Raw genomic sequence first — 12,665 nt, 5'->3', positions numbered from 1 at the left:
GGTTTAGATCACAAGTTGTACGGTGTGATTGGTGTGGCTGGTATGAGTCTTACCCGGGATTCAAAATCCTCCCTTATTGTGTACGCTCGTCCGGGCACAGTACCTAACTGGAGTCTGGAGGAGGGTCATAGGGGGAGGAGCCAGTACACACCACCTGACCTGTAAAAGCTTTACTTTTGTGCCCTGTCTCCTGCGGAGCCGCTATTCCCCATGGTCCTTTCAGGAACCCCAGCATCCACTACGGACTCCGAGAAATAGAATTATCGGTAAGTAAATTCTTATTTTTTTGATTGCGACTTAGTAGATAGTGAAACCTTTGATTTCTATGATCAGAAACTTTTTGCTTAATACACACAACTATTAAAAATATTGTATAATTACCTTCAACTTGGGTCACATCCCTGACTGCACCCAGGTTGTGCTGCTTGTATAATGGGGAGATGGGAGTTGATTTGTGGGTCACCTGTGTAATATAGTTTGAGAATGTTCTTTCTTTACAGTTCATTCTTTCTTAGTTTTCGATTTGTCTCTCTCTTTTGAGAATAATAGCAAATATGTAAAATTCCTACCATGAAATTTTTCTTTTCTCTAACGTCCTAGAGGATGCTGGGACTCCGTAAGGACCATGGGGAATAGACGGGCTCCGCAGGAGACATGGGCACTTTAAGAAAGACTTTAGACTCTGGGTGTGCACTGGCTCCTCCTCCTGCTAAGAAAGCATTTTGTTAGGTTTTTTTTCTTATTTTCAGGGAGCTCTGCTGGCAACAGACTCCCTGCATCGAGGGACTGAGGAGAGAGGAGCAGACTTACTTAAATGATAGGCTCTGCTTCTCAGCTACTGGACACCATTAGCTCCAGAGGCAGTGGAACACAGGTTCGTCCTGGGCGTTCATCCCAGAGCCGCGTCGCCGTTCTCCTCACAGAGCCGGAAGAAACGAAGAAAGAAGACTACTGAGGCGGCAGAAGCCCTCGGGTGCTTCACTGAGGTAACGCACAGCACTGCAGCTGTGCGTCATTGCTCCCATACACCTCACACACTCCGGTCACTGTAAGGGTGCAGGGCGCAGGGGGGGGCGCCCTGGGCAGCAATAGAATACCTGTCCTATGGCAAATGACTATATACATGTACAGGTGGGCACTGCACATGTATATAAAAGAGCCCCCGCCATATTTTATTAAGTTTGAGCGGGAAAGAAGCCCGCCGCCAAGGGGGCGGGGCTTCTCCCTCAGCACTCACCAGCGCCATTTTCTCTCCACAGCACCGCTGAGAGGAAGCTCCCCGGACTCTCCCCTGCTTGACACACGGTGAAAGAGGGTTTTAAAGTAGAGGGGGGGCACATAATTGGCGATTATACATTACAGCAGCGCTACTGGGTAAACATTCTGTGTTTTTCTCCGGGGTCATATAGCGCTGGGGTGTGTGCTGGCATACTCTCTCTCTCTGTCTCTCCAAAGGGCCTAAAGGGGAACCTGTCTTCAGAAAAGAGTTTCCCTGTGTGTGTGGAGTGTGTCGGTACGCGTGTGTCGACATATTTGACGATGAAGGCTCGCCCAAGGAGGAGGGGGAGTGCATGATTGTCAGGTCGCCGTCGGCAACGCCGACACCAGACTGGATGGATATGTGGAATGTCTTTTAATGCTAATGTAAATTTATTGCATAAGAGATTAGACAAGACTGAGGTTAGGGAATTGTCAGGTAGTCAGACCATGCCTGTTCCAGTGGCACCGGGACCTTCTGGGTCTCAGAAACGCACATTATCCCAGATCACTGACACAGATACCGACACGGATTCAGATTCCAGTGTCGACTATGAGGATGCAAAATTACAGCCAAAGGTGGCTAAAGGTATTCGTTACATGATCATTGCTATTAAAGAGGTTTTGCATATTACTGAGGAACCCCCTGTCCCTGACACGAGGGTACACATGTATAAAGAGAAAAAGCCTGAGATAACCTTTCCGTCCTCATTTGAGCTAAGCGAATTGTGCGAAAAGGCTTGGGAATCTCCAGACAGACTACAAGTTCCCAAAAGGATTCTTATGGCGTATCCCTTCCCACAAAAGGACAGGATACGATGGGAATCTTCGCCTAAAGTAGACAAGGCGTTGACACGCTTATCCAAGAAGGTGGCACTGCCTTCCCAGGATACTGCTACCCTCAAGGATCCTGCGGATCGTAAGTAGTAAGTTACCATGAAGTACATTTACACACATTCTGGTACTATTGTTAGGCCGGCTATGGCATCGGCCTGGGTTTGTAGTGCTGTCGCAGCATGGACAGATTCCTTGTCTACGGAGATTGAGACCCTAGATAAGGATACCATTCTAATGACCCTAGAGCATATCAAGGATGCTGCGTTCTATATGAGGGATGCTCAGAGACATTTGTTTACTAAGCTCCAGAATAAATGCTATGTCTGTTTCTGCTAGGCGACTCTTGTGGACCCGACAGTGGACGGGGGTTGGCGACTCAAAGCGGCATATGGAGTCGTTGCCTTACAAGGGGGAGGAGTTGTTTGGAGAAGGCCTCTCGGACCTTGTCTCTACTGCTACGGCTGGTAAATCGAATTTTTTACCTTATGTTCCCCCACAACATACTAAGAAGGCACCTCATTACCAAATGCAGTCCTTTCGTTCAAATAAAAGCAAAAAGGTACGGGGATCGTCCTTTCTTGCCAGGGGTAAAGGCAAGGGAAAAAAAGCTGCACACAGCTAGTTCCCAGGAGCAGAAGTCCCCCCCTACGTCTGCAAAATCCACCGCATGACGCTGGGGCTTCCCTGGGGGGGGGCCAGATCAAGTGGGGGCACGTCTTCGATTTTTCAGCCACGTCTGGGTTCACTCACAGGTGGATCCCTGGGCAATAGAGATTGTTTCTCAGGGATACAGGCTGGAATTCGAAGAGATGCCTACTCGCCGGTTTTTGAAATCGTCTCTGCCAGCTTCTCCATCAGAAAGGGAGTTAGTGTTAACTGCAATTCAAAAATTGTATCTGCAACAAGTGATGGTCAAGGTTCCTCTTCTCCAGCAAGGAAAGGGGTATTACTCTACCCTGTTTGTGGTTCCGAAACCGGATGGTTCGGTCAGACCCATTTTGAATCTGAAATCCCTGAACCTGTACTTGAAAAGTTCAAGTTCAAGATGGAATCGCTCAGATCGGTCATCGCCAGCCTGGAGGGGGGGATTGGATGGTTTCCCTGGACATAAAGGATGCTTACCTTCATGTTCCGATTTTTCTTCCTCACCAGGCGTTTCTGAGATTTGCGGTACAGGACTGTCATTACCAATTTCAGACGTTGCCGTTTGGGCTTTCCACGGCCCCGAGAATTTTCACCAAGGTAATGGCGGAAATGATGGTGCTCCTGCGCAAGCAGGGTGTCACAATTATCCCATACTTGGACGATCTCCTCATAAAGGCGAGATCTCGAGAGAAGTTACTGGAAAGCGTGTCACTGTCAGTGAGGACATTGCAACAGCACGGCTGGATTCTCAATATTCCGAAGTCCCAGCTGGTTCCTACAACCTTTTTGGGCCTGATTCTGGACACAGAACAGAAAAAGGTTTCTCTGACGTCCTAGTGGATGCTGGGGACTCCGTAAGGACCATGGGGAAAAGCAATAAATACACCTTGGCTGGCAAATATATCACAATATATAGCCCCAGAGGCTATATATGTGATAAATACCCCTGCCAGAATCCATAAAAAAAGCGGGAGAAAAGTCCGCCGAAAAAGGGGCGGAGCTATCTCCCTCAGCACACTGGCGCCATTTCTCCCTCACAGCTCCGCTGGAAGGAAGCTCCCTGGCTCTCCCCTGCAGTCTACACTACAGAAAAAGGTAAAAAAGAGAGGGGGGGCACTAAATTTAGGCGCAATATACATATAGCAGCTATAAGGGGATATAATTTAGTTAATCCCTGATTTATATAGCGCTCTGGTGTGTGCTGGCATACTCTCTCTCTGTCTCCCCAAAGGGCTTTGTGGGGTCCGGTCTTTTGTCAGAGCATTCCCTGTGTGTGTGCGGTGTGTCGGTACGGCTGTGTCGACATGTTTGATGAGGAGACTTATGTGGAGGAGGAGCAGGTGCCTATAAATGTGTTGTCACCCCCTGCGGGGCAGACACCGGAGTGGATGGACTTGTGGAAGGAATTACGCGAAAGTGTCGACTCCTTACATAAAAAATTTGACGACATGCCAAATGCGGGGCAGCCGGCTTCTCAGCCCGTGCCTGCCCAGACGTCTCAAAAGTCATCAGGGGCTCTAAAACGCCCGCTACCTCAGATGGCAGACACAGATGTCGACACGGATACTGATACCAGTGTCGACGACGAAGAGACTAATGTAATGTCCAATAGGGCCACTCGTTATATGATTGAGGCAATGAAAAATGTTTTACACATTTCTGAGGTGACCCCAGGTACCACAAAAAAGGGTATTATGTTTGGAGAGAAAAAACTACCAGTAGTTTTTCCCCCTTCTGAAGAATTGAATGAAGTGTGTGAACCTAGCGTGGGCTTCCCCCGATTAAAAAATTGGTAATTTCAAAAAAATTACTAATGGCGTACCCTTTCCCGCCAGAGGATAGGTCACGTTGGGAAACACCCCCTAGGGTGGATAAAGCTCTTACGCGCTTATCAAAAAAGGTGGCACTGCCGTCCCAGGATACGGCCGCCCTAAAGGAACCTGCTGACAGAAAGCAGGAGGCTCTCCAGAAAGCTATATATACACACACTGGTATTATACTGAGACCAGCTATTGCCTCAGCATGGATGTGCAGTGCTGCAGCTGCATGGTCAGACTCCCTGTCAGAAAACATTGACAACCTAGACAGGGACACTATATTGCTAAACGTAGAGCATATTAAAGACGCTGTCTTTTACATAAGAGATGCACAGAGGGATATTTGCCGGCTGGCATCAAAAATAAGTGCACTGTCCATTTGTGCCAGGAGAGGGTTATGGACCCGGCAGTGGACAGGTGATGCAGATTCAAAAAAGGCACATGGAAGTTTTGCCTTATAAGGGTGAGGAGTTGTTCGGGGATGGTCTTTCAGACTTAGTGTCCACAGCAACAGCTGGGAAGTCAGCATTTTTGCCACATGTCCCCTCACAACCAAAGAGAGCACCGTATTATCAGGTGCAGTCCTTTCGCCCCCAAAAGAGCAGACGGGGTAGAGGCGCGTCCTTTCTGCCCAGAGGCAGAGGTAGGGGAAAAAAAGCTGCAGCATACAGCCACTTCCCAGGAACAAAAGTCCTCCCCCGCTTCTTCTGCTAAATCCGCCGCATGACGCTGGGGCTCAGCAGGCGGAGCCAGGTACGGTGGGGGGCCGTCTCAAAAACTGCAGCAATCAGTGGGCTCGCTCACAGGTAGATCCCTGGATCCTTCAAGTGGTATCTCAGGGGTACAGGCTGGAATTCGAGACATTCCCCCCCCCCCCCGCCGTTTCCTCAAATCTGCCTTACCAACGACTCCTTCAGAAAGGGAGGCTGTGTTAGAGGCAATTCACAAGCTGTATTCCCAGCAGGTGATAGTCAAGATGCCCCTACTTCAACAAGGACGGGGTTACTATTCCACAATGTTTGTGGTACCGAAACCGGACGGTTCGGTGAGACCCATTTTAAATTTGAAATCCTTGAACACATATTTAAGAAAATTCAAGTTCAAGATGAAATCGCTCAGGGCGGTTATTGCAAGCCTGGAAGAGGGAGATTACATGGTATCTCTGGACATCAAGGATGCTTACCTGCATGTCCCCATTTAATATCCTCACCAGGAGTACCTCAGATTTGTGGTACAGGATTGTCATTACCAATTCCAGACGTTGCCGTTTCGGCCTGTCCACGGCACCGAGGGTATTTACCAAGGTAATAGCCGAAATGATGATACTCCTTCGGAAAAAGTGTTTCTCCCAGAGGAGAAAGCCAAGGAGCTGTCGTCTCTAGTGAGAGGCCTCCTGAAACCAAAACAGGTGTCTGTGCATCATTGCACGCGAGTCCTGGGAAAGATGGTAGCTTCCTACGAAGCGATTCCATTCGGCAGGTTCCATGCCAGAACCTTTCGGTGGGACCTATTGGACCAATGGTCCGGATCGCATCTTCAAATGCATCGGTTGGTAACCCTGTCTCCAAGGACCAGGGTGTCTCTGCTGTGGTGGCTGCAGAGTGCTCATCTCAGAGAGGGCCGCAGATTCGGCATACAGGACTGGGTCCTGGTGACCACGGATGCCAGCCTTCGGGGATGGGGTGCAGTCACACGGGGAAGAAACTTCCAAGGACTTTGGTCAAGTCAGGAGACTTCCCTACACATAAATGTTCTGGAACTGAGGGCCATTTACAATGCCCTAAGTCAAGCAAAGCCCCTGCTTCAAAACCAGCCGGTTCTGATCCAGTCAGACAACATCACGGCAGTCGCCCATGTAAATCGACAGGGCGGCACAAGAAGCAGGACGGCGATGGCAGAAGCCACAAGGATTCTCCGATGGGCGGAAAATCACGTGTTAGCACTGTCAGCAGTGTTCATTCCGGGAGTGGACAACTGGGAAGCAGACTTCCTCAGCAGGCACGACCTCCACCCGGGAGAGTGGGGACTTCATCCAGAAGTCTTCCAACTGATTGTAAACCATTGGGAAAAGCCACAGGTGGACATGATGGCGTCCCGCTTAAACAAAAAGCTATAAAAATATTGCGCCAGGTCAAGAGACCCTCAGGCGATAGCTGTGGACGCTCTAGTGACACCGTGGGTGTACCGGTCGGTTTATGTGTTCCCTCCTCTTCCTCTCATACCCAAGGTACTGAGGATAATAAAGAAAAGAGGAGTAAGAACTATTCTCATTGTTCCAGATTGGCCAAGAAGGTCTTGGTACCCGGAACTTCAAGAATTAATCTCAGAGGACCCATGGCCTCTGCCGCTCAGACAGGACCTGCTGCTGCAGGGGCCCTGTCTGTTTCAAGACTTACCGCGGCTGCATTTGACGGCATGGCGGTTGAACACCGGATCCTAAAAGAAAAGGGTATTCTGGAGGAAGTCATTCCTACGCTTATTAAAGCTAGAAAAGATGTAACCGTACAACATTATCACCGCATATGGCGAAAATATGTTGCGTGGTGTGAGGCCAGGAAGGCCCCAACGGAGGAATTCCAGCTAGGTCGATTTCTGCACTTCCTACAGTCAGGGGTGACTATGGGCCTAAAACTGGGTTCCATTAAGGTCCAGATTTCGGCTCTGTCGATTTTCTTCCAAAAAGAACTGGCTTCACTGCCTGAAGTTCAGACATTTGTCAAGGGAGTGCTGCATATTCAGCCTCCTTTTGTGCCTCCAGTGGTACCGTGGGACCTCAACGTGGTGTTGGGTTTCCTAAAGTCACATTGGTTTGAGCCACTCAAAACCGTGGATTTAAAATATCTCACGTGGAAAGTGGTCATGCTTTTGGCCTTGGCTTCGGCAAGGCGTGTGTCAGAATTGGCGGCTTTGTCATGTAAAAGCCCCTATTTGATTTTCCATATGGATAGGGCAGAATTGAGGACTCGTCCCCAGTTTCTTCCTAAGGTGGTATCAGCTTTTCATTTATACCAACCTATCGTGGTGCCTGCGGCTACTAGGGACTTGGAGGACTCCAAGTTACTGGACGTAGTCAGGGCCTTGAAAATTTATGTTTCCAGGACGGCTGGAGTCAGGAAGACTGACTCGCTATTTATCCTGTATGCACCAAACAAGATGGGTGCTCCTGCTTCAAAGCAGACTATTGCTCGCTGGATTTGTAGCACAATTCAGCTTGTGCATTCTGTGGCTGGCCTGCCGCAGCCTAAATCTGTAAAAGCCCATTCCACGAGGAAAGTGGGCTCTTCTTGGGCGGCTGCCCGAGGGGTCTCGGCTTTACAACTTTGCCGAGCTGCTACTTGGTCAGGGGCAAACACGTTTGCAAAATTCTACAAATTTGATACCCTGGCTGAGGAGGACCTTGAGTTCTCTCATTCGGTGCTGCAGAGTCATCCGCACTCTCCCGCCTGTTTGGGAGCTTTGGTATAATCCCCATGGTCCTTACGAAGTCCCCAGCATCCACTAGGACGTCAGAGAAAATAAGATTTTACTCACCGGTAAATCTATTTCTCGTAGTCCGTAGTGGATGCTGGGCGCCCGTCCCAAGTGCGGACTGTCTGCAATACTTGTATATAGTTATTGTTAACTACAAGGGTTATTGTTGAGCCATCTTTTGAGAGGCTCTGTTGTGTTCATACTGTTAACTGGGTATATTATCACGAGTTATACGGTGTGATTGGTGTGGCTGGTATGAGTCTTACCCGGGATTCAAAATCCTTCCTTATTGTGTTAGCTCTTCCGGGCACAGTATCCTTACTGAAGTCTGGAGGAGGGTCATAGTGGGAGGAGCCAGTGCACACCAGGTAGTCCTAAATCTTTCTTAGCTGTGCCCAGTCTCCTGCGGAGCCGCTATTCCCCATGGTCCTTACGGAGTCCCCAGCATCCACTACGGACTACGAGAAATAGATTTAACGGTGAGTAAAATCTTATTTTTTCTTCCGATGGAAAAGGCTCATGAGCTCATAGCTCTGGTCAGGAACCTATTAAAGCCAAAAAAGGTTTCAGTGCTTCACTGCACCCGTGTCCTGGGGAAGATGGTGGCATCGTACGAGGCCATCCCCTTCGGCAGGTTCCATGCGAGGACTTTTCAATGGGACCTACTGGACAAATGGTCCAGGTCTCATTTACAAATGCATCAAAGGATCACCCTGTCTCCCAGAGCCAGGATATCTCTCCTGTGGTGGCTGCACAGTGCTCATCTCCTGGAAGGCCGCAGGTTCGGCATTCAGGACTGGATCCTGGTGACCACGGACGCGAGCCTCCGAGGTTGGGGAGCAGTCACACAGGGAAGAAATTTCCAAGGACTTTGGTCAAGTCAAGAGACTTGTCTTCACATCAACATCCTGGAACTAAGGGCCATATACAACGCCCTACGTCAAGCGGAGATCTTACTTCGCAATCGACCAGTTCTGATCCAGTCAGACAACTTCACCGCAGTAGCTCATGTAAACTGCCAAGGCGGCACAAGGAGCAGAGTGGCAATGGCGGAAGCCACCAGAATTCTTCGCTGGGCGGAGAATCATGTAAGCCCTCTGTCAGCAGTGTTCATTCCGGGAGTAGACAACTGGGAAGCAGACTTCCTCAGCAGACACGATCTGCATCCGGGAGAGTGGGGACTTCATCAGGAAGTCTTCGCGCACATTGCAAGTCGGTGGGGACTACCCCAAATAGACATGATGGCATCCCGTCTCAACAAAAATCTACAAAGGTATTGCGCCAGGTCAAGAGACCCTCAGGCGGTAGCTGTGGACGCCCTAGTGACACCGTGGGTGTTCCAGTCGGTATATGTGTTTCCTCCTCTTCCTCTCATACCCAAGGTGTTGAGGATAATAAGAAGAAGAGGAGTGAGAACAATTCTCATTGTTCCAGATTGGCCACGAAGGACCTGGTATCCGGATCTGCAAGAAATGCTCACAGAAGATCTGTGGCCTCTTCTTCTAAGGCAGGACCTGTTACAACAAGGTCCCTGTCTGTTCCAAGACTTACCGCGGCTGCGTTTGACGGCATGGCGGTTGAACGCCGGATCCTAGCGGAAAAAGGTATTCCGGATGAGGTCATTCCTACGCTAATAAAGGCTAGGAAGGACGTGACGTCTAAACATTATCACCGAATATGGCGAAAATATGTTTCTTGGTGTGAGGCCAGGAATGCTCCTACAGAAGAATTCCATCTAGGCCGTTTTCTTCACTTCCTACAAACTGGAGTGAATTTGGGCCTAAAATTGGGCTCCATTAAAGTTCAGATTTCGGCCTTATCCATTTTCTTTCAATAGGAATTGGCCTCTTTACCTGAAGTACAGACTTTTGTGAAGGGAGTACTGCATATTCAGCCTCCTTTTGTACCTCCGGTGGCGCCTTGGGACCTTAACGTGGTGTTAAGTTTCCTTAAGTCACATTGGTTTGAAATATCTCACTTGGAAGGTGGTCATGTTGTTAGCCTTGGCTTCGGCTAGGCGAGTTTCGGAATTGGCGGCTTTATCACATAAAAGCCCCTATCTGGTTTTCCATATGGATAGAGCGGAGTTGCGGACCCGTCCTCAATTCCTACCTAAGGTGGTCTCATCCTTTCATATGAACCAACCTATTGTCGTGCCTGTGGCTACACGTGACTTGGAGGATTCAGAGTCCCTTGATGTGGTCAGGGCTTTGAAAATTTACGTGGCCAGAACGGCTAGGATCAGAAAAAACAGAAGCACTGTTTGTCCTGTATGCAGCCAACAAGGTTGGCGGCCCTGCTTCAAAGCAGACTATTGCTCGCTGGATCTGTGACACGATTCAGCAGGCGCATTCTACGGCAGGATTGCCGTTACCGAAATTGGTTAAGGCCCATTCCACTAGGAAGGTGGGCTCGTCTTGGGCGGCTGCCCAAGGGGTCTCGGCACTACAGCTGTGCCGAGCTGCTACTTGGTCGGGGTCAAACACTTTTGCAAAGTTCTATAAGTTTGATACCCTGGCTGAGGAGGACCTCCTGTTTGCTCAATCGGTGCTGCAGAGTCATCCGCACTCTCCCGCCCGTTTGGGAGCTTTGGTATAATCCCCATGGTCCTTACGGAGTCCCAGCATCCTATTTAGAGAAAATAAGATTTTACACTTACCGGTAAATCTATTTCTCGTAGTCCGTAGAGGATGCTGGGCGCCCGTTCCAAGTGCGGACTACTTCTGCAAGACTTGTATATAGTTATTGCTTACATAAGGGTTATATTATAGTTCATCGGTTTGGACCGAGACTATGTTGTTTGTTCATACTGTTAACTGGGTAGTTTATCACAAGTTATACGGTGTGATTGGTGTGGCTGGTATGAATCTTGCCCTTGGATTAACAAATATCCTTTCCTCGTACTGTCCATCTCCTCTGGGCACAGTTTCTCTAACTGAGGTCTGGAGGAGGGGCATAGAGGGAGGAGCCAGTGCACACCCAGAGTCTAAAGTTTTTCTTACAGTGCCCCTGTCTCCTGCGGAGCCCGTCTATTCCCCATGGTCCTTACGGAGTCCCAGCATCCTCTACGGACTACGAGAAATAGATTTACCGGTAAGTGTAAAATCTTATTTTTTCCTTACCATATCCACTAGTGCTGTCCTAAGGCATTTACTAGTCACATATATATTTATACCATTATGCGACCATGTCATGATAATCATTTTTTATGTTTAACTGTATTTTGTGATACCAGGATTATAAATGGTGATTTACTAATATTTCTGCTTAGTGTATTTTTAGTCCTGTTCTGTTCCATTATGCTTTCATATGAGCCATTGAGTATCAAATATATAGTACTAGTATAGGTGTTTATTGAATAATAAATCCTGTTGTGTTTGTACTTTGTTAATGCTGATCAGATGTGGACTGAGGAAGTAACAAGGGTGAGTATATTTCCTAGGTATAATGTGTAAGACTCAACTGGTCTGCACTGCGACCTCTGTACTTTATGCGATTGGACGCAAATGGGTTTTTTCAACCTTTCCATGGTGACAATCTGTTATTGCATCAGAGCCGACGAGAGGAGCAACCATGAGACGGGTCAGAGCCGTAGGCAGCAGTGCTGGACTCTGGAGCCGCTCTGTGCATGCAGAGCCATGGCAGCCCTCGTTCGGAGCACCTATTCTCCCCAATGGGTGGTCTTCTGGTTGCCGAATGTCGGGATCCCGGCACGCAGTATACCGGCGCCGGAATCCCGACACCCGGCATACCGACACACATAATCCCTCGTGGGGGTCCACGACCCCCCTGGAGGGAGAATAAATAGCGTGGCGCGTGTAGCGCGCCCGCAAGGGTCTCATTTGCGCTCGTCACGCTGTCGGTGGGCCGGCGGTCGGGCTCCCGGCGCCGGTATGCTGGTCCCCCGGGAGCCGGGCCGCCGGCATACCATACTACACCCCTCTCCAATAGCAAGGTCAGAGTGACCTTGTGTGTGGGGCCCCATAAACCACCGCCCCTGTTGCTGCCCCCCTGGTTTTAGAGATTTCCTGATAAAAGTATATAATTTCTCTATCGTCCTAGTGGATGCTGGGGTTCCTGAAAGGACCATGGGGAATAGCGGCTCCGCAGGAGACAGGGCACAAAAAGTAAAGCTTTAGGATCAGGTGGTGTGCACTGGCTCCTCCCCCTATGACCCTCCTCCAAGCCTCAGTTAGATTTTTGTGCCCGGCCGAGAAGGGTGCAATCTAGGTGGCTCTCCTAAAGAGCTGCTTAGAAAAGTTTAGCTTAGGTTTTTTATTTTACAGTGAGTCCTGCTGGCAACAGGATCACTGCAACGAGGGACTTAGGGGAGAAGAAGTGAACTCACCTGCGTGCAGGATGGATTGGCTTCTTGGCTACTGGACATTAGCTCCAGAGGGACGATCACAGGTACAGCCTGGATGGTCACCGGAGCCTCGCCGCCGGCCCCCTTGCAGATGCTGAAACGAGAAGAGGTCCAGAATCGGCGGCAGAAGACTCCTCAGTCTTCTTAAGGTAGCGCACAGCACTGCAGCTGTGCGCCATTTTCCTCTCAGCACACATCACACGGCAGTCACTGAGGGTGCAGGGCGCTGGGAGGGGGGCGCCCTGGGAGGCAAATGAAAACCTTTTTTGGCT

The 12,665-nt window shown here is 49.4% G+C and overlaps 1 protein-coding gene across 3 annotated transcripts in view; it reads left to right on the top strand.

Annotated features, from left to right (window-relative positions):
- The window catches only part of SH3GLB1 (SH3 domain containing GRB2 like, endophilin B1), a 168,715-nt gene that overhangs the window by 81,164 nt on the left and 74,886 nt on the right, over nucleotides 1–12,665 (top strand). For 2 of the 3 annotated variants that reach the window (XM_063939959.1, XM_063939960.1), the window contains exon 7: nucleotides 11,429–11,452. The exons of the other annotated variant lie outside the window; for it this stretch is intronic. In XM_063939959.1, coding sequence (XP_063796029.1) covers nucleotides 11,429–11,452 — 24 coding nt within the window. The remainder of the gene's footprint in view (nucleotides 1–11,428; nucleotides 11,453–12,665) is intronic. 3 annotated transcript variants of the gene reach the window in all.

The sequence above is a fragment of the Pseudophryne corroboree genome, chromosome 9 (genome assembly GCF_028390025.1).
Source record: "Pseudophryne corroboree isolate aPseCor3 chromosome 9, aPseCor3.hap2, whole genome shotgun sequence".
Taxonomy (NCBI): Eukaryota; Metazoa; Chordata; class Amphibia; order Anura; family Myobatrachidae; genus Pseudophryne; species Pseudophryne corroboree.
This window is presented reverse-complemented; position numbering and strand designations above follow the sequence as displayed.